Source organism: Megascapheus bottae, chromosome 16 (genome assembly GCF_031878675.1).
Source record: "Megascapheus bottae isolate mThoBot1 chromosome 16, mThoBot2.hap1, whole genome shotgun sequence".
Lineage (NCBI taxonomy): Eukaryota > Metazoa > Chordata > Mammalia > Rodentia > Geomyidae > Megascapheus > Megascapheus bottae.
In genome coordinates, this window is record NC_143524.1 from 8,840,368 (window position 1) to 8,867,323 (window position 26,956).

General features: G+C 36.9%; 4 protein-coding genes across 4 annotated transcripts; all 4 read left to right on the top strand.

Moving 5' to 3' along the window:
* LOC150052596 (olfactory receptor 5B3-like) lies at positions 1-4,920 on the top strand. The gene is made up of 2 exons (XM_090349165.1): positions 1-907; positions 4,859-4,920. Exons 1-2 carry the CDS (start codon positions 7-9, stop codon positions 4,918-4,920), a joined length of 963 nt encoding a protein of 320 aa, XP_090205291.1. The 5' UTR covers positions 1-6.
* A 4,261-nt stretch (positions 4,921-9,181) lies between these two features.
* On the top strand, positions 9,182-10,105 carry LOC150052597 (olfactory receptor 5B2-like). The gene has a single exon (XM_090348726.1). The coding sequence runs from the start codon at positions 9,182-9,184 to the stop codon at positions 10,103-10,105; it is 924 nt and encodes a 307-aa protein (XP_090204852.1).
* Positions 10,106-17,065: 6,960 nt separating this feature from the next.
* On the top strand, positions 17,066-18,043 carry LOC150052598 (olfactory receptor 5B3-like). Its single transcript, XM_090348727.1, has one exon. The coding sequence runs from the start codon at positions 17,120-17,122 to the stop codon at positions 18,041-18,043; it is 924 nt and encodes a 307-aa protein (XP_090204853.1). The 5' UTR covers positions 17,066-17,119.
* Positions 18,044-25,639: 7,596 nt separating this feature from the next.
* Positions 25,640-26,572, top strand: LOC150052599 (olfactory receptor 5B2-like). The gene has a single exon (XM_090348728.1). It carries the CDS (start codon positions 25,643-25,645, stop codon positions 26,570-26,572), a length of 930 nt encoding a protein of 309 aa, XP_090204854.1. The 5' UTR covers positions 25,640-25,642.
* Positions 26,573-26,956: the final 384 nt, after the last annotated feature.

Below are 26,956 nucleotides of genomic sequence, written 5' to 3' on the forward strand. Positions count from 1 at the left end.
CCACTAATGGAAAACAGAACAGAGGTGAAAGAGTTCATCCTGCTGGGACTGACCAACAATCCACACTTAGGAGTCCCCCTGTTCATTGCTTTTCTCCTCATCTACATGGTCACGCTGGCTGGGAACCTGGGGATGGTCCTGCTGATTCTCCTGGACTCTCGTCTCCACACCCCCATGTACTTCTTTCTGGGTAACCTGTCTCTGATGGACTTTTGTTCCTCTTCATCTATCACTCCCACAGTCATGGCTGGGCTGCTTCTGGGACACAAAGTCATCTCCTACCATGCTTGTGCCATGCAAATGTTCTTTTTTTCAACATTTGCCAATGTGGGAAATTACCTGTTGGCTTCCATGGCCTATGACCGCTATGCAGCAGTGTGTAAGCCCCTCCATTATACCAGCACCATGACCAGAAACGTGTGTGCAGGTTTGATTATAAGTTGCTATATCTGCGGTTTCCTGAACGCGTCAATCTACACAGGAGACACGTTCAGTCTCCCCTTCTGTGGGTCCAACGTGGTCCATCACTTCTTCTGTGATATTCCAGCAATTATGGTTCTCTCTTGTTCGGTTAGACACGTGAATGAGCTGGTTGTTATTTATTTGGCCAGTTTTGACATATTTTTTGCTCTCACAGTAATCTTAATATCCTACACGATCATTTTCATCACCATCTGTAAGATGCAATCAGGTGCAGGACACCGGAAGGCTCTGTCCACCTGCGCCTCCCACTTCACCGCCGTCTCCATCTTCTACGGCACTGTTATCTTCATGTACCTCCAGCCCAGCTCCAGTCACTCCATGGACACTGACAAAATTGTATCCGTGTTTTACACAATGGTCATTCCTATGCTGAACCCTATGGTCTACAGTTTAAGGAACAAGGAGGTCAAGAATGCATTCACAAATTTTTTTTCTGTAGCCTGAGTAATCTTTTAGTTTGTTTCTATTACCCTTTGGGGATACATAATACCTATATTCATTCTTCCCATACCTTCTCAGTATGTGTACTGAGTCCTATCTTAAAACCTACATTATTTCAAGTCCCTAAATCAATTCCTGATTGTCTGAGGAAAAGAACATTAGAACTAGAAACGTAATATGCAGTTTCATGACAGTTGTGGTGTGCTTGCCAAAAATACTGTAAACTATCCAACTATTTTCTGTAAAGTTTTTCTACTGCCACATCAAGGCAAACATCTAAAATAACTACAGTAAAAAGTACAGATATAATTGAAAGGCATGCAGAAAGTATATGAGATGAAATGCAACTTGCTGAGACTAAGGTAACAGAATGTCTTATTAGGTGATTTGTTATCAATAAGTAGTACATGATAATTTACCTCAATAAAGGGATGCCCAGAGAACTAGCTAGTAGTTTGGGTCTTTCATTGTTATTGTAAAGGTGATGTACAGATTGATACAGTTTCATTAAGTCAGATAATGAGAACATTTGAAGAGGGAACAAATGCAGCAGTGATGACCACTAGACACTTGAAAATGCCACTTGTGGGGGCGATGGGAGGGGAAAAGTGGGAGAATGTGAGGGAAGGGATGACATTGTTCAAACAACAACTAGTAGTTTTTGTTGGTGCCTATGGAGATGTTTCTGGACTAGACTACTTCTTAATCTAAGGAACATCCTAAAATGTATCTTCCATTCATCAATGAGGGTTGATTATATCAGCTCTGCTAGGAATCACCCAACTAGAACAAAGTTCTGAAAATGACAAATTCTTTTTGTCTTCTTTAATTGGGACATTCATTTCCCCTCGTTCAGGGACATCCGAACTCTTAGTTCTTAGACTTTTTGTCTGTAAGACTTATAAATCTTACACCTTACTCATGTCTCATATAAGTCTGAAATCAGAGTGAATCAAACCCTGTTTCTACTCATTCTGCAGCTTGCAGTATCAGATTTTTACTCTTTTCATCTTCCATAATCACATGGGCCCAGAAGCGTTAATAAATGTCTTGTTATTGGTCTTCACATATCCTATTGACACTGTTTCTCTGAACAACCATAATAGTGTTTAAGAGTCATAATGTAGTATTTTAATTGTGGTATAAAAATAGGTATAAAAATTTGTGTATGATGTTGTTTTTCTTTCCCTATTCCAAGTCCTAACTTAAGGACAAACATATTAAGGAAAAGAAATATGTGAGTCACCTTTAAACATTTTGACAATATATACACACATATGAACAAACCTAATATTTACTATGCATTAGCATATCTTTTACAATTATTTTACACAGCCATTTATGTTCACTTTGAAAGAATTCATCTTCTCCACTATAATCTTATTTCTATCCTTCCATCTACACTCTTTTTAGACAGTATTTGGTGATTCTATTGTTCTGTCTCATTGATAATAACTATTTTGTCTGACCTGAGATTAGAATCTTTAAATGCAGCTTTGATTTGCATTTCCCTGGGGTTGCAAATGTTGAGATTTTTTTCCATGTATTTATTGGTCATTTTTATTTCTTCATGCTGATTCAGTTCATTTACCCACTTCATGTTTTCCCCCTACTTTTGGTCTTTATTACTTATTATTTAGGTTCTTTTTATATCCTGAGTATTTTTTTCCTGTCAGGCAAGTAACTACCAAAAATCTCATTCTTTGGCCATGCTTTTAATGTATTATGTGTTTGTTTTAAAAGGCAGAAACTTCTCATTTTTTTATGTTTCTTGGAGCTATTGAATCACACTAAAGAAACTGCTATGGATTTGTCTTGAAATGTCTTACCAATGCATCTGTTTACCAGCTTCACAGTGCAAGATTTTACAGTAAGGTCTTTGGACGACCTTGACCTGATTTTTATATGGAGTGACATGTAGAGATCTATTTTCAGTCATCTTCAGGAGGGCACCCAGTATTACCAGAACAACTTATTTTAAAGGGCTTCTTTCTTAAATGTAATTTTTAGCTCGTTTCTAAAATAGTAGATGGTGTCTAGGCTTATTTGGGGAGCTGCTATTCTAATTACAAGCTGTTTGCGTGCCACTACCAAACTGATTTGTTATTGTTGTTTTCTACTCGGTATTTAAATATAGTTTCTACATCTGGTATTATGATATTACCAACATTGTTATTTTTGCTTGGGATTGCTTTGGCTATTCAGGGACTTCCATGCTTGCATTTGAAGTTTTAAATTATTTTTTTTATTTCTGTGGATAGTATCTTGGGAACTTTCAGGAGAGGTGCACTGAATCCGTCAATAGCTACTGATGATGCAGCCAGATTCACAATGGTTTTTTTTTCAAGATTTTAGTAACATTGATTGTTTGTATCATATTTCAAATGTCATGTTTAACAAACAAGTATTCAAGAAGGGAATCTCTATATGCAACCACTGGCACATAGATTTTAAAACATAATTAAAATTAAGCTGATCCATATTAATCTACATAATGTCTATAGAACATATAGCCCATCATAGCTTTTATGTCTATGTGGTTGTGTTTATATCTCCAAGACCATGTCCACAATCTTGGGTACCCAACTATTGAGTCATCACTCTTGTACTCTTTGGATCTAATTTCCACATATTAAGGACACCATGTGCCTTTTGTTCCTTTGGTATTGACTTATCTCACTCAACAATTTCACAATGTTAATTCTTTTGCTCCTTAAAACTAAAAGATCTCTTCCTCATCTACCATCTTCTCCAATTTCTGAGGTCACTGATTTACAGTTTCCACTATAAATGTCTCACATTTTTGGTTAATGTTAGGTCTTAGTAATTTCTGAGGAACTTATGACTAGAATCCTTTTCCTAGTTTCCTTTTAAGCAAATTTTTTGTCTGTAGAGAATGACAACTGATTTTTATAAGAATTTGTTTTGTATCCTTCCAATTAGCTGTGCTACTTAGACATAAGAGACATCCATAAGGTTTTTGGTATAGGATTATATCATCAACAAATATGAATAGTTTGACTTCAGTTCCTATTTCCATCTCTTTTATTTCTCTTGATATAACATTCTTTTTAAGATTTAAAGCACTATATTAAATAGTTAACAAGAATGGAAACTCAATATGGATCATGGAAAAGTGTTGCTGGATATTTTTATTAACTCATCCACACCCATGACTCTGAGCTGCACTGAAGCTTAGCGGGGCCATTGAGCAAACGCTGCTAAAAACCAATACAACCCACTCAGCCCCAGGGTAACCACCCTCACTGTCCAAGTGGGTCCTAGTGTGTGATTCCAGTGTTCTGTTTCATTGATAATAACCATTTTGACTGTAATGATAAAGTCTTGAAATGTAGCTTTGATTTGCATTCCCCTAAATAAGTTCAAAAAAGAATTTCAGCTAGCTACATGTGTATTCTTCTTTCTTTCTTTCTTTCTTTTGGTCAGTCATGGAGCTTGAACTCTGGGCCTGGGCATTGTCCCTGAGCTCTTCGGCTCAAGGCTATCACCCTATCCCTTGAGCCACAGCACCACTTCCTGTTTTCTGGTAGTTAATTGGGGATAAGAGTCTCATGGACATTTTAGCTCCAGGGCTGGCTTTGAATCTTGATCCTCAGATCTCAGCCTCCTGAGTAGCTAGGATTACAGGCGTGAGCCATGGTGCCCGGCTGCTACCTGTGTATTCTTGAGCCCTGGTAACCTAATGAACAAGCTCATCATAGCTTGAGGTTCTCTGAAAACTAAGCAGCAAGAACAACTTCCACAAAGAAAACAGCAGTTGTAGAAACTTCCTTTACCTTATCCAGAGGTGCTGCCAGGCACAACTCAGGTTAGGCAAAGAAGAGGTCTTAAGAGAAACACGGGGCCCCCTCCTACTAGAGGAATTGCACTCATTTAAATCAGATGCTAGGGTTGGCCCTGAGTCTGGAAGTACAGGTCATTTTGAAGAAAGAACTTAGCCAGCAACAAACTGTAACCACATGGACAGCAAATTAACTGGAATTCCTTTTTTCTGTTGTAGTATAGTTTTGATTTTGGTTTTGGTTGTGTGTTTTGGCAGATTGCTAGAATTGTGTGTGTGGTGGGGGTCCTTTCCTTTTATTTATTTTTTTTTACTGCTCTTACTGGTAACCTACCCCACCTCAACTTCCCCTACTCTACAACAATCACCTTTTCTACTACTGGTATCCTGATGTCACCATTCCCCCTCACCACCAAACTATTTACCTATGTTGCACCTATTACTTGCCTACACCATTCATATCTTATGACTCCCTTACCATCTTCCTCACTCCAGATCTCTCCCTTCCTCTTCCTCCTTCCAAAGAGCTTAGCTCTAAATCCTACATTACTGCACAAAAACTCAAACCCCAGTGTATATAATGGAGTTGGCTCGGTAGCTGAAGCTACCAGTGGTATCCTACCCTATGTAAATATTTCACTGCATTTTGAATTGTGGAGGCGATTCGAGTTCCACATCAGCAATGTTAAAAAGGCAAATCAGTTCATCTACCCAATGGAGGGGCGGAAGGGAAGGGGGCAAGAAGCCACCCCATTGGGGGTAAATTCAAAAATGAAAAGCCCAGACTACAAAGAGTCCTCAAATAAGGAAAATACAGTAAAGAAATATAGGAACAATGAGAATCCAGAGAAATGAAATTCTTCCAGAAACAATATGCCACACTTGAGCCACAGCTCTACCTCATTGATTTTTAGTAGTTAACTGCACAGAAAAGTCTGTTGGACCTGCTTGCTTGAGCCAGTTTCACACCTCAATTCTCAGATCTGAGCCTCCTCAGTATCTAGGACGACAGGCATCAGCCACGAATGCCATGCACGATAAAAAGAACATAAATAGGAAAGGAGGAATTCAAATTATACACGTTTGTAGACAATATGATCCCACACCTAACAGTCACTAAAATACTCCACCAAAATGCTTTAGATCAGATGAACACTTTCAAAAGTAGCAAGATATAAAATTGACATATAACAATTGGTCTATAGACTAGTAATAACTTGCTAAATAATTATATTCATAACAATAGTTTCCAAAAATGCCTATGAATAAACGTAAAAGTTGAGGTGAAATATCCCTACAAGAAAAACTATAAAACACTACAAAAAGAACTCAGACAAGACACTAGAAAATGGAATAACTTTTATGTTCATGAATCAACAGAATTAATATTGTGAACATGGCTATAGCCCCAAAAGCAATTTACAGATTCATTGCAATCCTAATCAGATAATAGCAACTTTCTATATATGTATTTTTATACAATATAGTTTCAGATATAATTTCCAAAACCAGAAAAATCACTCCATCTATCCAAATGTAATAAAAGACCCAGAAATAGCCATATGATCATCTCAAAGAATGCAAGTATGAAAAGAGCAAAATGAAACCCATAAAAATTATAAAATAGAAGGAAGCAAGGTGATAGAGGAACCAGAGAGTAACAAAGCATGAAAATCTTTCTGGTAGCTGTAGAATAATAAGGTGTTCAGGGACAAGAAAAGAGAAAGCAAAAGAGAGTCAGATTAAAATATAACATATGTGTGGAAGAAATGCCACTGTGAAGCATTTTGGAACGTACATTTAAAGAAAGGAAAGACAAGAAAGTAAAACATACTCTGTTGGAGGACATCTACAGGAAAGGGGAGGGAAAAATAGGGTAAATATCTTTGAAGCACTTTATATGCATGTGTAAACAGAGAATAATGAAACCTGTTGAATTTGTTTTAAGAGGAGAGAGAGATAAGGTAGAGTGATTGAGGAGTGAGGTTGATTGGATGCATGCAGAGAGATGTCACAATGAAGTCCCTTTTATACAGCTAATAAAATAGTCCTTAAAAATATACTTGAAGAGATAATACTTGAAAAGGTATTGAAGAGATAAAAAGTACTTGAAGAGATAATATTTCAGCGGATTTAAACATTACATAATTCAAATATGCAAAAAAGCATTACAACCCCTAAACGTTATGAATGTTTTCTATTTGCCATTTAAAAGTAGATTTGCTTTGTAAAGGATAATAACCAGTTTGCTCCCTTTAGGCAAGCTAACTGCATCTTCCCTAGGGTAGCAGGGTGAGAAGGTTTAGGTATTCTCATAAGAGAACTCTCCTGAGATCTTCAAGTCTCTATAATCATCTACAGATCTTCCATTAGCACCAGAAATCCCAGTGTGAGTCAACATCAAGTCGTTTTTGAAGGCACGTGCTCTGGGACCTGCTCTGTCGGTCATCGTTTATTTGTGTGAGTAATCATCATTGGGTGTGCAGACAGACCTTCTTCTCACCTGAGGATTTGTTTCATACCTTCTGCCATGACCAGAAAACCATCAAGGGTAACATTATACAAACTGACTTTTTAAATCATGACCTCCTCACCAGATGAGTTATTCAGCTCTCAAGTGTGTTGTTTTGCAGACAAAATTTTCGAATTGTGAGATAGAAGGAGTCTGATCGTGTCCATTAAGGAAGAGAGTTTGAATAAGAATAACTCGTTCTAACTGTACGAGTTGATATAATGTTCTTGGAGTAAGGACAGAAAGCAAAAGAATGGAAGGTCAAAGGGAAAGAGGCAGACAAATGGAGAGAAAGGGTGGGAGAATGCGGTCATAATACTCAACGTAGTACATAAGTGAAAATGGAATCAGATAACTGGAGGGAATAGAATAGGTGGGGTTGGAGGAAATGCAAGAAGGATAAACAGTGGTGACAGTGACTAAGAGACATTGCACTTGTGAATGCACTTGTTGAATTTAAGGCCTTTTAGGATGGATCTCCAGGACATGGAAACAAGAGCTTAATTATTAGTGACTTATTCTTTATGTATTATGTTTTTCTCTCTTCTTTTGTGTTGCCCTTTGGTTAATCTCACATTGTTACAGTATCCCACTTTGTTACCTTGTATATTTAAAAACAAGGCTTACAGCATCTGTTAATAGCATGAGAGTTATACTCACATTGGAACTTGAAAGTCTTATCACAGAGGGAGATGAGAAGTTTCGTGGAATTAGGCTGTGACTAGTGACTCCTAGATGGAAGATGGAATGGCTGATATTTACCTCTGCCAAGTACTTAAACCTTTATGATGGTGACGTATGAAGACAAGATCTCATTTACAATTGCTACTCTACTTTTCTCAGCATACAAACTATGCATCAAGAGTAAGCTCATTTCAGCCCAGGAGTTTGGCCTAGTGGTAGAGTGCTTGCCTAGCATCCACAAAGGCCTGGGTTCAATTCTTCAGTACATATACATAGCAAAAAAAAAAAAAAGCCAGAAATGGTGTTGTGGCTCAAGTAGTAAAGTGCTAGCCTTGAAAAAGCCCAAAGACAGGGCTTAGCCCCTGAGTTCAAGCCCAGGACTGTCAAAAAAAAAAAAGAATAAGCTCATCTCAAAACTAACCAAGAGCTGATCATTTCATAACATATGTAGATGGGCCAGTGGTTAGAGGTTAATTTGTGGTTCACAGTTTTGTGAATTAAAAGGATCATTTCATTCTTCCTGATTGGTTTTGTTTGCTTTACCTTCCATACAGACCAAACGTATCAGACCAAATGAATTAAAACTATTCACTCACTAAACACACTGTGAGAGAATACACTGAATTTGAACTAAAAGAGACAATAAAGAAGCATACATGGAAGTAAATTGGATCTGATTTGTATTCACTTAAGACCATAGAAGTGGAACTACTTGGCATAGGTTAATTTGGGCAGGGTACAGAGATGAGATTGCCAATTAGTACCTACACAGATATGAGTGATTAGAGTAATTATTGTACTTCATATTTACAGGAAAATAACAACCAATCAAGCTCATTCTTGACAGAAGACCAGGAACAACTATCTAACAACCATCCACTCAGACTACTGCAGTAGTTTGGGGCAAGTATACAAACTGAGTCAACTTTTCTAGGCTCTGAGCAAGTGACTGGCAGATAGATTTGTCCACATAAGTTATTTTCTCCATTCAACTGTCTGTTTAGAGATTTAAAAAATCTCTGTAGAACTGTAAAATTGATTGCTAAAATTCTTTACACTTCATAATGCAGCACCCTGGTAGTGTAAAATCCTGACACACATTTAATGCAATGTGATTTTCAAGAAAATGTGGTTTAAAAAAAAAGCAGTCATAAAACAAAAGCTATTGTTAATATGTGATTGTACTTTTATTTCTCTAGTCCAGATCCTTTATCATTTTCTCCTTTTCTTCATCTCTACAGACATTTTTAAATATCTTGATGGACAATAGGACAGAAGTGATTCAGTTTATTCTGCTGGGACTGACCGATGACCCAGCCCTGCAGGTCCCCCTCTTTGTCACCTTCCTCATCATCTACATGGTCACGCTGGCTGGGAACCTGGGGATGGTCCTGCTGATTCTCCTGGACTCTCGTCTCCACACCCCCATGTACTTCTTCCTGGGAAACCTGTCTCTGGTGGACTTCTGTTACTCCTCAGCGGTCACTCCTAAGGTCATGGCTGGACTTCTCATGGGAGACAAAGTCATCTCCTACCATGCTTGTGCTGCTCAGATGTTCTTTTTCGCAGGCTTTATTACTGTGGAAAATTACTTATTGGCGTCGATGGCTTATGACCGCTATGCAGCAGTGTGCAAGCCCCTCCATTACACCACCACCATGACAGCCAGTGTGTGTGCGTGTCTGATCGCAGGCTCCTATACCATTGGTTTTCTTAATGCTTCCATCCATATTGGGGACACGTTCAGTCTCTCCTTTTGTGCATCTAATATAGTCCATCATTTTTTCTGTGACATTCCAGCAGTCATGGTTCTCTCTTGCTCTGATAGACTGGTTAGTGAACTGGTGCTTGTTTACATAGTGAGTTTGCACATCTTTTTTGCACTAGTAGTTATTTGGATATCCTACATCTTTATCTTTGTCACCATCCTAAGGATGCACTCAACAACAGGACATCAGAAGGCTCTGTCCACCTGTGCTTCCCACTTCACCGCAGTCTCCATCTTCTATGGAACCAGTATCTTCATGTACGTACAGCCCAGCTCCACTCATTCCATGGACACTGCCAAAATCTCATCTGTGTTTTACACCATGATTATTCCCATGCTGAATCCTGTGGTCTACAGCCTGAGGAACAAGGAGGTCAAGAATGCTTTCACAAAGATTTTGTTGAAGGGAAAATAATGATTGCCAGTTTAAGTTTCTGGGATGCATACTATTACACTTATTCCATTCAGGACTTCTCCATGTCCTGTATTCAATTTGAAACCCATATGTGAATTCAATTTATTAAGTGATTCTCAGCAGATTTTTAATAAATTACTATTATACAAATAAAGTAGTTGAGCTCTGAACTTGAATGAACACCTCTAATGTAGTGTAGCTTTAAACTCTGCTTTGTGATAGTGAATCCTGTGTACTAATATACTTCTAGGTCCTCATGTCAAAAATCATTGCTGATGATTGGTGTCATTCCTCTCTTCAAACAGAAGGAATACCAGAACGATCACACTTAAAAGAATACATGAAGTTCCATTTGCCACTTAGACTATCGCACACCTGCTCAGCAACTTTACCAGAAATTTATATAGCAAGTAACGATGTCACAAACCAACATCTGATGATATAAGAGAAATGGAGAACTACATGGATAATACACAATGAATGGAAAGTATTTTAAAAATTCCACATAGAACTTGCTGTAAGTTATAGTCAAGATACCTACTCTACAACACAATGTGCATGTTTTCAGTTTTGCTATACAGTGGAGAAATAGAACCTACCTAGAGATGTATATCTCTGCATAGAGTTTGTTGCTTCTACAAAATAGGAGGCTTCAGCATCTATGTAATGTCAAGATTGTGTTATAACATCTATATTATCTCTTGTGAAGTAACATAGTATGATGGGATATTCAATTCTCTATGGTGAGTGTTCTTTTGCATGTATTTTAAACTATTATTTTAATAATCATTTAATTTGTTAACTTAATTAAATAAGTTTATCTAAAACAAAATTTTTCCAGGTAAGGTGTATCTCTATGCTTCCCCTCTTGTTTATTCTTTTAATTATTGTCATTAAGTAGCTATTCAAAAATGATGCCATTTAACAAAGCAGTTTCTGGATACAATATATCTCAATCAATACCATCTCTCTCAACATTCCAGCCTCTTCCCTCACTCTTACTAATTTTGTAGGAAATACACTTAATTATTTAATCAATTATTTGATAATTATTTAACTTTGCAATTATTTTGGTCTCAAGAAAATCTTCAGGTACTATATATTGTGACAGTGCAACACTTAAGCAAGGATCAATAATGTATGTTTTTTGAAAATTTTCAAAATGACTTTTTGAGCCCCAAATTGGAGTATAAAGATAAAATGAAGAAGTTAAATAATGACTGATCATCCATGTGTGCCTGTTTTTGCCTGAAAAATAATCCTATGTATCCTCATAAAACACCATTTTAAAAATTGAACTTTTGCAAGAGAGATGTCTTCAATGTAAGAGACAGGATGTCACTATTGGTCAAGGAATGAAGATAGCCATTGGTGGGTAAAACAGATGAAATGAATTGACCCTGAAAGCTGATAAAAAGATCTGCTCTGATAGATCACTGATTTTTAGATCACTAAGACATCAACCTCTAAGTTTCCAAAACTCTAAAGAGAAAGAGCTTCCATGTGTATACCAAGCTACTACAATAGCCTTAGGAATCGACTACAAATCCTCACCTGGCTTCTTCAGTTTTAAAATCATATATTACTATGGAACATTCAAAAATTCACTACTAAAGTAATCTGCTCCTTGAATTTTATTTTTTTATTATCTCTAAGTAGTTGTACAAAGGAGGTACTACTTAACAACAGAATTTATGAATACAATGCAGCTTGATCAGTGTTACCTCCTTTAATACTCTCACCCCACTTGACCCAACCCTTCCCCTTACTTCTTTTAATAAAATGAATTCTCAACTTCATCTCACCCCTTCCCCACTTTTTCTGTTTACTCCTCTCCTCTTGGACCCCCCATCTTGGATGTACCCACTACTTGATGTTGATTTTGGTGGGCTTTGTCCAGTCTTTCTAAAATAGTACACTATTTGCACTCTCCATAACACCTCTTATATTTCACTTAATTCATGTGTAATCATTTACGTGTTGCCTGATGTATTTACTGATAGATTTATAGGCACAATGTAGCTGCCACAAATAAAGGAAATCATTCAATATTTGTTTCTTTGGGTCTGACTTACTTCACTTAATTTTTTCTAAGTGTTTCCATTTCCTTACAAATGGTACTAACATTCTTATACATGAGTAAACTCCCATTGTGTATATATTATATATTCCACATTTTCTTGATCCATTTGTCCATTGAGGGCTTGACCAAAGATATGAAGGACCTTTATAGTGAAAACTTCAAAAATTTGAAAAAGGAAATTAAAATATATTCAAGGAAATGGAAAGACCTTTCCATGCTCCTGGATTAGAAGGATTAACATCATAAAATGGCAATACTGTCCAAAGAAATTGACAAATTCAATGCTATATCCATCAAAATCCTCAAAACATTCTTCAGTGAGATACAGAAAGCAATCCAAAAATTCACGTGGAATAAAATAAGACCTCAGAGAATGAGAGCAAACTTTATCAGAGCAGTGTTGGAGAAATGACAACATGAAACTTCAAACTCGATTACAAATGCATAGTAATAAAACCATCTTGGTCCTGGAACTCTCTTTGTTGGAAATTACCTATGATTCTATAGTTACACTAGGAAGACAAATTATTCAGATTTTTCTTTCTCATAATTCATTTTGGTGTTATTTCTAGAATTATGTTCATTAATTATATTCTCCAATATGTTCGTATTCAGACATACAGAATATTCTAAGTCCTTTTCTATCAGGTCAATAATTTTATCACAGTTTCATTTATGAGACAGAGTCACAAAAAGGGCCAGAAAGAGAGAGAGATTTGTTATAAGGAATTGACTCCATTCAATCATGGATTGTGGCAAGCTAAAATGTGCAGACATGGTCCGCCAACATAGACCAAGACGAACTGGTGCTTCAATTCTAGTCTGAGGGCTATATGCTACTTGACTAACCCAAATTACCGCTTTTCCCTTTGTTTCATAAGGGATTACTAGTTGCATTTAAGACACAAACTAATTCAGATTAATTTTATCTCATGATCTATGAGCTCTTCGGATACGATCATTATCCTGTAGTGAGATAAGACCATTGCAATTTAATTGAAATTGCACTGTCGTTGTCATACAGGGTAATGTTCACAGACACCAGATTTCAAGATCTGATAGTAGAACACCATTACTTAGCCTTCAATACAATTGTGAGAGCCAGAACCAAGGACCACATTCTGTAATACAGTTAAGGACAGCAAGTAAACTACAGTTTACTGGTGATGAAAGTACAAAAAGACATTTTCAGAGAGAAATACAGATGAATGTGTCTGGTGATGGAATAGCAGATACTTGACAACATGGTAGACAAAATTCTTATTGTAACAATATATCAAAAATACTGTCCCAATTCAATATAATTTCAGTGTTTTTCAGAACAAGAAAGTACATAATGTAAAACACATATGCACATTAAAATTAACTAGGTGGGCCTCAAGAGACAACTTAATCACTTATTTCCTGGGAACACAGTGTAAATCTCTACAGGTTTCCATGTTACCCTCTGAAATCCCCGAATGACTCAATATCATATTGTTCTAGAAGGGGTTCCTTATACTCCAAACTCTGTTAGATGTCATTTATTCCTTTAAAATGATCATTGTTAATATCTACGTGCCCTCTTCTGATCTGAGGATTGACTATGATCCTTCAGTCATGGTCAGGAAAACACTCAGACATGTAAAGAACATAAATCCAGCAGAAAATCTCTTCATGGGATGCTATTAAAACGGGGTGTGTGTGTGTGTGTGTGTGTGTGTGTGTGTGTGTGTGTGTGTGTGTGTGTGTGTAGGGGACGTGACAGGGGTTTTGAACCTGGTCAAATGTTCTTCCTTAGCATTTTGTCCCAAAGCTGGTGCTCTATCACTAAAGCCACAGCGTCACTTTTACCTTTTTGGTGGATACCCGGAAATAGTCTCCTGGATTTTCCTGCCCTGGCAGGCTTTGAGCCTCCTGAGTAGTTAGGATGAGAGGCAAGAGCCAGAAGCATCCAACTTCATAAGATGCTTTTTTTGACCTATCTTATTTGTTATGTACAGTCATAATCTGTAAAGTATGTGAGAGACACATCATCTTGCCATATTTATAATGCAAATGAAAGGAGGAAAGTGCACTTGGAAACACAAAGAATTCCTGGTGAAATGAGATATTCATCCGTATTAATCACATTCTTTCCACCATTTCCACCTGCCTTAGGGAAGTCAGGACTTTCTGACCCCCCAAGGTGGTGCTTCTTGAGAAGGAGATCCTCTGACAGTACGACTTCAACATTCTATGGCTGTTTTTATGATTTCATACTTAGTACTTTGCATGGACCATTCTTTCTCTTCCAGGAAACTGGTAAGTGTCTCTGTTCTATAAACATTCTTAATGAGAAATGTTATTCACAGAAACAACAACAACAAAATCCTAGTTGGGCAGCTATAGTTCATTAAAGAAGAAAGAGATACTTTCAACTTCTGAATTAAAAACTGAAGAGAGTGTGTTGTATGAATGTGAAAATTTCTATCATGGAGGATTAAGACATAGCATGATGCAGCATGCTATGGCTCTATCAAAATTAACAAAACCAACACTGATTGAACAGATGCTGGTGTTGTCTGTTATCTATTTATTTATCTATTATCATATGTAAAGAAATGAACAACCAAAAAGACTTAGAAAAGTGAACAAAACTCTACCTTTCTGCTTGCTTGTCTGTTTGCTTACTCACTCAATAATTCTGCCACATTTACAAAGTAAAAAAAAATGAACAAAAGTGGGTTGTGTATGAGTGAATACTCTCTGAACATTTTGTCATATTATTATAATCATAAATACATTTTATTACTAATAGTGTAATTAAAATTGATACTCTATTGCAATTTTCCAATGATTTTCCTATGGTATACATTTTATTAGGTTTAAGATGGCTGGAATTTTGAGTCATCTTCATAATACCTTATACATATTTAGAAGATTGGTTAGCCTATCAAAATCTTAATTTTTGAATTTTATTTTATTATAAATTCTTAATTTTCTTAACCATAATGTAAGATTAATAGTATTGTCTTACACAGACATGAAAAGGTTCAAATACATCCCACAAACATTCATTCATAAGGACTTTCTAAGTGTATGTATCTCATGTATAAGTTTGGACAACACACGTAGAAGGGACATAAATTTGAAAATGCAATGTTTCAGGCAGATGATAGGGAATTTTTGTTAAGTTTTTTATGGATATCCCTCCAAAGGCTTCATCAGAAACATAGAAGTCAAGTAGTCCCAGCTACTTAGAAGGTTGATACAGAACTATTATTTCAGCCTAGAGTTCAAGTATGATCTTTTTAAGCTAGCAATATCCAGTCTCAAAATACAAGAAAAAGATAATTAAAAATTGTGGTGCCAAATGACAACATAGTCAAACAAAAAATTTTGCAAAATGAATGTGGAAACAAAACCAAACAGTGAACTAAACCTCTCTGAGCATTTCCAGCTTTCGTTCCTATGACCTGGCTATTGGAAACAGTAATGAAGGGATGAATTTAAGAAAAATAGGCACCTATGAATTTGAAAACATGCATAGCTTAGTGGGAGGAAATTTTGAGAAAGAATGCTTACCTACAATTTCTGGAGAAGCAATCAATGTTAGGAACAAGGAGACAGCGGAACACTGGAGAGGAAAGAAAATAGTACAGAAGAAAGACAAATTTGGGAGAGAATCTTCAAGAATTCAAACTTATTGACAACTGAAGTCCTTTGTGTCAGTATTTACCTGGATCAAACCAATGCAAAGACTAATAAGAATTAGATAATTGTCAGAGCTCATTAGGTCATATTCAATATGCTCTATAATTACCATTGTCATGACTCATTGTATGTGTCATTGATGAGTTCATCTTGCTGGTGGAAATATGAATTTTAGGGAAGTTAGGTTAAGAACAAGGACTCTGAGATAGTAACTGTAAGGTCTGACATGTATCAGTTGTAAGAATATAAGCTCCTTTTTACCTATAGCTCTACATTGCCTGCTCTTGCAAATATTTGTTCAGGTTTAATTTGCTCCCAGAAGACAGCTATCCCACCACTGCTAATATGCATAGAGATGTAGCATGTTTATTTAAGAATTAAATTAATCTTCAGCAAAATAGAAGTTTTAGTGCTTTCCTTCTGTCTTCTCAATATATGCACACACAAATGTATATGTATAGGATAATATATATATAAATGTGAAATAATTTAAACATCAATCTGGGCTTGTTAATTTATTTAGACTCATTTCTACTTCAAGGATTCATTCACTGTATATTTATTTATATTACTCCCAATGATGAGGAAATACATATATACATATATATATGTTAAAAAGATACCAATCACTTATGACATTCCCTATGAAAACACAAGCACTGAGTTTGAATCAAAGGAGTCAAGGAGTAAATAAAAACTCGTGTAAACTTAGTTTAGACACCCAGACCTAGAAATCACTTACTATGGTTGAGACTTTGCAAGGGATAGAGATTACCATTCGTACTTGAGTAATATGAACAGATTATTAAACTTCTTGCAGTTCGTGATTCTTAGGAAATAACACCAGCCAAAACCATGGCATTCTGAAGCGTAGACAGTGAAGGCACCTCAAAATGTCGACATCCAGTCTTGACAGGTGCATGTAATGAAGTGACAACTTCTATTGTACTCAGAATTAAATTGTCAAATAGATACATGAGTGAGTTTCACTAAGTTATTAAACTTCCTGAAACTTAGTTGACAAATTATAAATGCTTAAAATGGGGGAGGTCATCAATTGGTATTCATCAAATTCTATAGTGTGTAACACTGTACATATTTAATGCCACAAATTTGGTTTTCAAGTGCACGCTTTTTTCTAGAGCAATTTCAAACAAGTTAGTGTTTAATAAAAGTCTGTGTTTTGGACATACTCTACATATCTTCTCCCTTTTTCCTCATGTCTACAGTCAAATAGAGTTTCTCCAATAACATCAATGGGGAACAAGACGAAAGTTACAGAATTTGTCCTGCTGGGATTAACTAATGACCCAGATCTGCAGGTCCCCCTCTTTGTCACCTTCCTCATCATCTACATGGTCACGCTGGCTGGGAACCTGGGGATGGTCCTGCTGATTCTCCTGGACTCTCGTCTCCACACCCCCATGTACTTCTTCCTGGGTAACCTGTCTCTGGTGGACTTCTGTTACTCCTCAGCGGTCACTCCTAAGGTCATGGCTGGGATCTTCATGGGAGACAGGGTCATTTCCTACCATGCTTGTGCTGCTCAGATGTTCGTCTTTACGACCTTTATAACTGTGGAAAATTACCTGTTGGCCGTAATGGCCTATGATCGCTATGCAGCAGTGTGTAAGCCCCTCCATTACACCACCACTGTGACAACTAGTGTGTGCTTGTGTCTGATCACAGGCTCTTATGCCATTGGTTTCCTGAATGCTTCCATCCATATTGGGGACACGTTTAGTCTCTCCTTTTGTGCATCTAATGTAGTCCATCATTTTTTCTGTGACATTCCAGCAGTCATGGTTCTCTCTTGCTCTGATAGACTGGTAGCTGAACTGGTTCTTGTTTATCTGGGGATCTTTCATATCTTTTTTGCTCTCCTGATTATCTGGGTATCCTACATATTCATTTTCATCACTATCTGCAAGATGCACGCAGGAGCTGGCCATCGGAAAGCTATGTCCACCTGTGCCTCCCATTTCACCGCTGTCTCCATCTTCTACGGGACGATTATCTTCATGTACCTACAGCCCAGCTCCAGTCATTCCATGGACACTGATAAAATTTCGTCGGTGTTTTATAGTATGGTCATTCCCATGCTCAACCCTGTAGTCTACAGCCTGAGGAACAAGGAGGTCAAGAGTGCATTCACAAAGATTATTCTGAATGCAAAATAGTCTTTATGGTTGCCAGATTAAATATCTGGGATGCATAATACTTGCATTCTTTCCTTTTGGATCATCTATTGAAACTCACACATAAATTCAAGTTTCTAACAAAATCTATTGTATAGAAAAAAGATATATGTGATTAAATATATGTAAATAAGAATGGCTAAGATATCTGCAAAAAAAAAAAGTCTTTTTACTAATAGTAAAATCTGTCATTCAGGGATGTGCCTGGAGTCACAGCATTGTGGAACAAAGCCAGCCCATATAAAGATAGCATACAACAAGACTCAATGCTGTTAAAAATAAATCATTCAGCTAGGCGTGGTGACTCACACCTGTAATCCTAGCTACTCAGGAGGCTGAGATCTGAGGATCATGGTTCAGAGCCAGCCTAGACACTAAAGACCATGAAACTCTTATCTCTAATTAACCATTAGAAAACTGGAAGTGGCCCTGTGGCTCCAGGGGTAGGGTGGTAGCATCCAGGCCCAGAGTACAAGCTCCCAACCAACAAAAAAAAATCATTCATGATATTCTTCTCTTTTTCTCCTACTACTAGATAGAAAAAGAAATATATGTAATTCAAAGACATAAGAAACTCATAATACAAAAAATGCATTGTGGCTTCACTTGCTGATAACTGCACATACACAGAGGAAATTTGCCAGCATTAAATGTAATTTGGATATAGTGGTCATTCATTTTCTTTGATAACTTGATTGGATTGAGAGATATCCATATATTTTTCTATAGATGTCCAGGATAATTTTTCCAGAGGAGATTATCTAGCATTGACAGCTGGCAGACTTAGTAAAGATTCATCAGCAGCAGTGTGAGTCCATCCTCCAGCTGAACAGACACAAAAGCAGACAAACAGCAATCCTCCTGTACCAATGTTCTTTTTTCTCTACCCTTTTTCCCTCCTCCCCTGTCTCCTCCCTTGCCTTTTCCTTTCTTCCCCTTTTCTCTTCTCTCCTCTCCCCTCATCTCCTCTTCTCTTTTCTCACTTCTGTCATCTCTGTCTCTGTCTGTCTGTCTTCCCCCTCACTTCATGTTCATTTTCTCCTCTTCTTTAACTGGGAAAACTGGGACTTCTATCTCATTTAGACTTGGACATTTAGGCCTGTGCCTGACTGTGGGACTTTGGTTCTTCAAAATAATAACAAACACATTACCTGGCAAATATAACTGTAACCCCTCTACACTTTATCCCAACAATAAAATACCCCCCCAAAAAAACCCAACAACAACCACCAACCACACCATACCTCACACATAGGATTTGAACTCAAAATAAATTTACCCACCTTTACTGTTCTGCAACAGTCACAAGGAAGATTTAAGGATGCCCCAACCATTGTATCTCCATAAACTATCTTCCTGTTATATGTGTCTCTGCTTATCCTATTGATTCTGTTCGATTGAAGAAGACCAATCAATAAAACTAGTAAAAATAAAAATAAATAAAATAGTAATGAAATTAAAATAATAAATTAGTAAATTAATAAACAATGAATAAAATATCAGCAAATACCAATAAGAACTGATGATTCTCCCTATTTGTTGTATATGATATTTCTAGCAGGCCAGAAGTGTGGCCTAGTAATAGAGTACATGCCTACCATGCACAAAGCCCTGAGTTTGATTCCTCAGTATCACATACACAGAAAAAGCCAGAAGTGGTGTTGTGACTTAAGGGGTAGAGCACTCACCTTGAGAAAACCCAAGGACAGTAGTGCCCAGGCCCTGAGTACAAGCTCTAGGATTGACAAAAACAATTACTAGCTGTATTTAGGACATGGCTAATAATTTAGATTAATTTTAATCTCAGTCAGTTTCCATAATTTGATTTAATAATTTAGATTAATTTTAATCTCAGTTTCCCTAATTTGATTTAGTAATTTAGATTAATTTTAATCTCAGGTCAGTTTCCATAATTTGATTTAATAATTTAGATTAATTTTAATCTCAGTTTCCATAATTTAATTACAATTGCAATGCCATTATCACATAGGGTAATATTCACCATCACCAGACTTTATAATCTGCTACTGTAGGACCATTATTTAGCTGCCAATAGATGTGTGAAATAGACACAGAATTTTAATGGATGAGAGGTACCACAAGATAAAACTACTGCAATAGTTCTAGCAAATACAGCAATATATAACCTCAGAAAAAAAACATAAACCCTGTGGTGGCTGGGCATGGTGGCTCACGCCTGTAATCCTAGCTACTCATGAGGCTGAGATCTGAGGATCAGGATTCAAAGCCAGCCCTGGCACTAGTCCATGAGACGCTTATCTCCAATTAACCACCAGAAAACCAGAAGTGGGACTGAGGCTCAAGGGGTATGGCGGTAGCCTAGAGTTGAAAAACTCAGGCCCAGAGGTCAAGCCCCACAACTGCCAAAAAACCAACTCTGTGGTTAGGATACTTGCTTATATCTGAAAAATCATATTTTTGTGTTACTACAGTAATTCGTTCTCTGTGGATTGCATGAGAGCGAGTTCTCATAAATGTCCCAAAGGGATTTGATTCCTTTGTGTTGGCAAGGGAGAAATTTTCTCAGGATTTATTTCAATGATAAGCTTCAAGAATCTTGTGGAACCCATCTCTGTGCCAACATGCTTCCTTTTAGGCTGCATTCATCTTTTCTTTATTGTAATTAATAGAGGGGTTACAATTATATTTGCCAGATAGAAGGAGCATTACTTCACACACATTGATAGCCCTTTTCATGTTTTTGTCCCCATTTTCTTCCCCCCCACCCACTCCCCTCATCTTGTTTTCCCGCCTTCCCTTTCCTATTTCAAATAAACAAATGAATGTATATATAATATACCAGATAGCAAGGTAAGATACTGTAACAATATGAGAATAACCAAGGGACAACAAAAGAGATGAGAAATAACATAGTACATTAAGAAAAACATTCACTCATTATATAGGTCTTGTTTCCATATCCTGGAAGTCCTTTCATTTAGCCTCATCCTATATGGCCTTGTGTATCTAGGTTTTGAGCTATTGTAATCCTCTGCTAGGAGAGTCTAACTTTTGTACTAATTATTACAAATGAGGGAAACCATTCAGCCTATGTTCCTTTGGGTCTGGTTTGCATTAGTCTTTTCAAGCCAAAATACAAATCCTGTGGTTAAATCACAACCATAGTCAAATATAAGATCTCACAAAATGGAATGCACTAGCAAATCTTTGAGCCGGGGCATTTTCCAGACTTGTTTCTGTGATTTGTCTATAGGAAATAAAGTATTGAAAGAATGAATTTAAGAAAACTAAACGCTTGAACAAGTCAAGATATGGCTTTCAAAGAAGAACTACTGAGGAAGATGGCTCATGGAATTTCGAGTGTAGCAATAGTTACTGCTCAATGGACATACATTGTCCAATCCCAATTCAAAATTTGTATCCCTGTCCTTCTAGTCTTATGGCTACAGCACAATTGGAGATTCTGAGAGCATATGGATATGGATATAAAACTGGGAAGAATATAAGGTAGCACTGGCCATAATCAATACCTGCAAACCTCCCGCCCCCCGTTTAGAACCTCTGCCTCATCTACATCATCACTTTGTATGGAAACCTTGGGGATGGTCTTACTGATTCTCTTGGATGCATGTCTCGACATCCCCATATATATTTTCCTTGGTAACCTGTCTCTAGTAGATTTGTGTCACTCTTCAACTGTCACTGCTGACCTACCTTCTCATAGCAGACAGGGACACCTTTTACAATGCTTGTGCTGTTCAAATGTCCCTTTTGGCCTCTGCTACAGTGGAAAGTTATCCATTGGCATCAGTGGCCTGTGAATTCTATGCCCAGTGAGTAAGCCCCTACCTGTACCATCACCATGGCAACTAGTGTGTGTGTGCATGTCTGACCATAGCCTCCTACATTTGTGCCTTACATGAGCAAATGCTGAAAATACAAAATAGTCTGAACATACCAAATGTAAAGATTTTGTGAAGAAAAATCTTAGACAAGCTGCTTCTCAGTTTTATATTTTACATCAACCAAACAAATATGTAACTTTAGAAAAATTAATCTGGTTGTTAGAAATCTACTCCTATGAAATGAAATTATGTGTCTACACAAAGCTTATGGTTAGATCAGTCATATTCATAATTACTAAATACTAAAACCAACACAAATATTATTTAACAAAAGAAGGGCAAAAGCTATACTGTTCATGTAATAAAATACATGTAATTTTTTAAGTTCCAATGTCACACAAGTGAATACATACGTAGATCTCAAGTAAATGGTAGATGTAGGATTCATTGACCATGTATTCTACAATATGGCTGAGGATACTCTAGCAAAGTTCATGATGCGCATGGTACTTGTTAGGAGAAAAGTTATCAATGATAGGTTCATATTAATTTGTGTAGGTAATTGTGCTCTCAGATACATGACAACCTACTAGATGAAACTCTTAAAACTATACAGTATTATGGTATGACATTTATATATCAATTAGGAAAGTTTTTAAAACAAAAATAATCATAAATGCAACATGTTTGCACATTAAAAATAACTAGTATGACTCCTCTCCCCCCCACCACGGACAAGATAATTGCTGATGCCCGAGGAATGAAGACTGAGTGTTGTGGATAGTCTCATGGGTTTTATCTCCAGAGATATTTGAGACTGTGTAATTATCTACAGATCTCAGAATGGTTCACTTAAGTCTCAATATTAGTCAATATGAATTGTTTTAAAAGGAGTCAATTGCATTCTGTACTTTGCTGGATCTCATTTATTCATTTGAATGATTATAATTGTTGGTATATGTAAGCCATCTTCTGACCACAGGAATTGCTATGAACTTTCAATCATGGTCAGGAAAATACTCAATGATAATAACTACATCACTTGACTTCTAATTAGCAATCGCTCATGTTTTATCTAAAAATATTGATTATAGATCTCATATATACAGCCTATGTTTGACAAGAAATATGGAACCTTACATTTATTTTACAAATGAAGAGGAGGTAAGGGACTCTTTCATGAAACTTTAAAAAAAATCCATGGCAGATTAAAAATTGATCAGTTGCTAATGTTCTTTTCTATAACTCTTTCCCTGCTTAGAGAAGTTGGAAATTTTTGACCCCGGACCATGAAATCACCCAAATTTTTCCTGTATCCTATGGCTTTAAGATTTCAGACTTAACTGTTATAAATTGAGGACTGGGCAGTCTCATCTAAGAAACAGGTAAAATCCACTATTCCATAAACACTGCTTGTAAGAAACATATTTCGTGCTAAACTATTGGGGTAGCTACACTTAACTGTGAGTTAGTTTAAAAAAGAAAGATGGTTTCAGTATTTGTATAAAGAACTGAAATGAGCCTCTTGTATGAATACCAAAGCTTATATAATATACAGTTCAAGTATTCTACTGACATACTATGTACTTTTCCAAAAATAGGAACAAAATCAAGGCATTCAAATAGGTTAGCAGGAGATTTTGTCATTTATCTTTATTAAAAGCAAAGAAACAAGCAAACAAACAAATCTTAATATACAACTACTCGGAAAAGTGAAATGACCCTTCTTAAACTACACATGGATGCTAGCTGAATGAACCTAACATTTATTTTAACCTTTTCCACACAATCTCATATGGACTATTAATAGTATTGTTGTTATTAGTAGTAGTGGAATCATTTTTGCCTCTATAGACATTGACAATGAGAGGACTAAAAGAATACTATTTCATTGGAGATCGCTTTAATTTTTTAGGGTTTTTTTAAGTTCCAATGTCACACAAGTGAATACATACGTAGATCTCAAGTAAATGGTAGATGTAGGATTCATTGACCATGTATTCTACAATATGGCACACACATGCTTATACACACATAAACTCACATCCATGTATAAATATCTATCTGAAGGACAGAAATATGAAATACGGGCTTTCAGGGATTGGGTTATTAGTGAAAGGAGAAAGACAAATGGAGAGGGTGAAGGAAGATGAATATGGCCAAAATACTTCATGTCCATGTGTAAAAACAGAGCAATGAAGATTGTCAGCTAGCTCAAGAACTGGGGTGAAGAAGATGAGGGAAAAATGGGGGAGGCAGTGAGTTAATCAATGTACACTGTGCAAAGATGGGCACACATGGTCAAAATAAAATCTCCTTCTATACATCATCTTCATGAAAATAATTTTTAAAGACCATAGAGTTGGTTGTGGGACACAGTTTGCTAAAAGCACTCCTGTGTGTTAATGGCTGCCACTTTTGGCAGGTACCTCTACAAAATTACCAAAGGTATAGTAGAAAGAATGATAAGGAATAGAAATTCATTCTATGTGGATATCTTTCCACATGCAAATGGGTGAAAGGAGCTTCCAGAAATCAAATTTACCTGAAATGGTGGCCACAAAGGTCAGCACTCACCTTAACCAAATGTGATAGAGAGTGGTGCTGAGTTTGCACCCAGGATTTTATCCCCATTTATATTATTTTATTTAAATCTCACAGTAACACTTCATTGCAAGACTCATTACTCATTCACATTGCAGATAGAGATATAATGGTAAGGAGGAAACTCCTGGATGGTAATTGACAGGTATGGCAAGCCAAGCTGTGCATCTGCTTTCACAATGTGTTTGTTCTTAGAACTGCATCTGCAGGCTGAATTTGCTTCCACCACCATTCTTACCTAGCCTATTTCTAGACATCATGAAGATATTCTTTGTTGATTCCTAGATTAAATATGCCTTCATCTTCATCTGAATAAAAGTTTGGTGGTTTTCTCCATATTGTGGTCAACATGTTTTCATGTGTTTGTCTATAGGGAGATCTGAAGCTCAGGGCTTGTTAAGGCATTCAGGAACTTTTTCTACTCCAAAGGGTCATATAAGCCTTCTGATTTTTATTTGATTAGTGTTACCTCTAATAAGAGAAGAATACACAATGAAAAGGGTGATATTACTATACTAGGAATCATTTATGTATTTCCTAAAGAAATCATCCCCAGTTTAAGCCCAAGGAAGACAAAGAGTAATTCCAGTATGTTATGAATTTTAGATCAGGCTCTCACATAAAATGTGTTAAATGTTTTATGGATCCAAAGCAAACATTACCAACTCATAAGTAATATGGATAAATTTCTCCACTCCTTGTGCTTCATAATGTACACAAGGATAACAAATCCCAACAAAATATTATTAAAGAAGGAAACAAATATACACATAACTTTTTGGCACTCATTCCTGGCTGGTAAGTAATATTTAATTCATTGATTGAATTAGTTTAATTTTAATGAGTGCAGGAGAAGTCAACTGATAGACTGATTCCATAGATTATTTTCATGTTATTAAAATGTCTCCATCATAATGGACAGATCAGAAAATTTTTAAATTAGGTAGATGATCCTTGAACATTCTTCAAATTCCACAGGATGTCACCCAGTATGTAATTAATGCCCCATGCTTAACTTGACTTGAAAGTTATTGTCCAGTGAAAGAAAATACTTTATACTTATATAGTATAATTTTAATGCATTATTGTACCATTTGTTTCACTTTTTCTCATGGCCACAGAGTATCTTGTGATTTTTCAAGTAACACTGATGGATAACAGGACAGAGGTGACTCAGTTCACTCTGCTGGGACTGACTAGTGACCCGGATCTGCAGGTCCCCCTCTTTGTCACCTTCCTCATCATCTACATGGTCACGCTGGCTGGGAACCTGGGGATGGTCCTGCTGATTCTCCTGGACTCTCGTCTCCACACCCCCATGTACTTCTTCCTGGGAAACCTGTCTCTGGTGGACTTCTGTTACTCCTCAGCGGTCACTCCTAAGGTCATGGCTGGGCTTCTCATGGGAGACAAAGTCATCTCCTACCATGCTTGTGCTGCTCAGATGTTTTTCTTTGCAGCCTTTGCCAGTGTGGAAAATTACCTGTTGGCCGTAATGGCCTATGATCGCTATGCGGCAGTGTGCAAGCCCCTCCATTACACCACCACCATGACAGCCAGTGTGTGTGCTGGTCTGGTCATAGGATCTTACGTGACTGGTTTCTTGAACGCCTCCATCCACGTTGCCAACACATTCCGTCTCTCCTTCTGTAATTCCAGTGTGGTCCATCACTTTTTTTGTGATGTTCCAGCAGTTGTGGTTCTCTCTTGCTCTGATAGGCATGTTAGTGAGCTGATTCTTGTTTATCTAGGGACCGTTCATATCTTTTTTGCCCTCCTGGTTATCTGGCTATCCTATATATTCATTTTTAGTACCATCTTAAAGATGCGCTCGGGTGCTGGACATAAGAAAGCTGTATCTACCTGCGCCTCTCACTTCACTGCGGTCTTCATTTTCTATGGGACTGTCATGTTCATGTACCTACAGCCCAGCTCCAGTCATTCTATGGACGCTGACAAAATCGCATCTGTGTTTTATAGTATGGTCATTCCCATGCTGAATCCTGTGGTGTACAGCCTGAGGAGCAAGGAGGTCATGAATGCATTCAAAAAGATATACTTAGTGTCAAAACGATCTTAACGATTTTTTTCAATGGGTAGGGTGTCTAGAATCTTACCTTGTTTCTCTCAGATTTTGTTATGATTGTTTTAGACTCACAGGTCAATGACTTTATAAGAGGTACACCAAATTTTGCAAATATATGATACATAGAAAAAAAACAAACAAACAATATATTTGGAATCCTAAGACCTGAAGAGAATGATTAAGGTAAGTGGAGTGTGCTTGTCATCATACTATATGATGGTTTTACTAGTTGTGTCATTGACCATTCTGGTAAAAATCAGTTTGTATAAATAAACTATTTTGAAAAATACCTGCAAAAGAGTGTGTGTGTGTGTGTGTGTGTGTGTGTGTGTGTGTGTGTGTGTGCCTCAATGGACAACTCACAAGAATAAACTTCAT

Bases quoted from the DNA above. Each gene is read 5' to 3' on its own strand.
- LOC150052596 (XM_090349165.1), top strand. From the start codon at position 7: ATGGAAAACAGAACAGAGGTGAAAGAGTTCATCCTGCTGGGACTGACC. The intron at 908-4,858 runs ATTTTTTTTCTG...GTCTGGAAGTAC, and splicing joins GGTCAAGAATGCATTCACAA to AGGTCATTTTGAAGAAAGAA.
- LOC150052598 (XM_090348727.1), top strand. From the start codon at position 17,120: ATGGGGAACAAGACGAAAGTTACAGAATTTGTCCTGCTGGGATTAACT.
- LOC150052599 (XM_090348728.1), top strand. From the start codon at position 25,643: ATGGATAACAGGACAGAGGTGACTCAGTTCACTCTGCTGGGACTGACT.
- LOC150052597 (XM_090348726.1), top strand. From the start codon at position 9,182: ATGGACAATAGGACAGAAGTGATTCAGTTTATTCTGCTGGGACTGACC.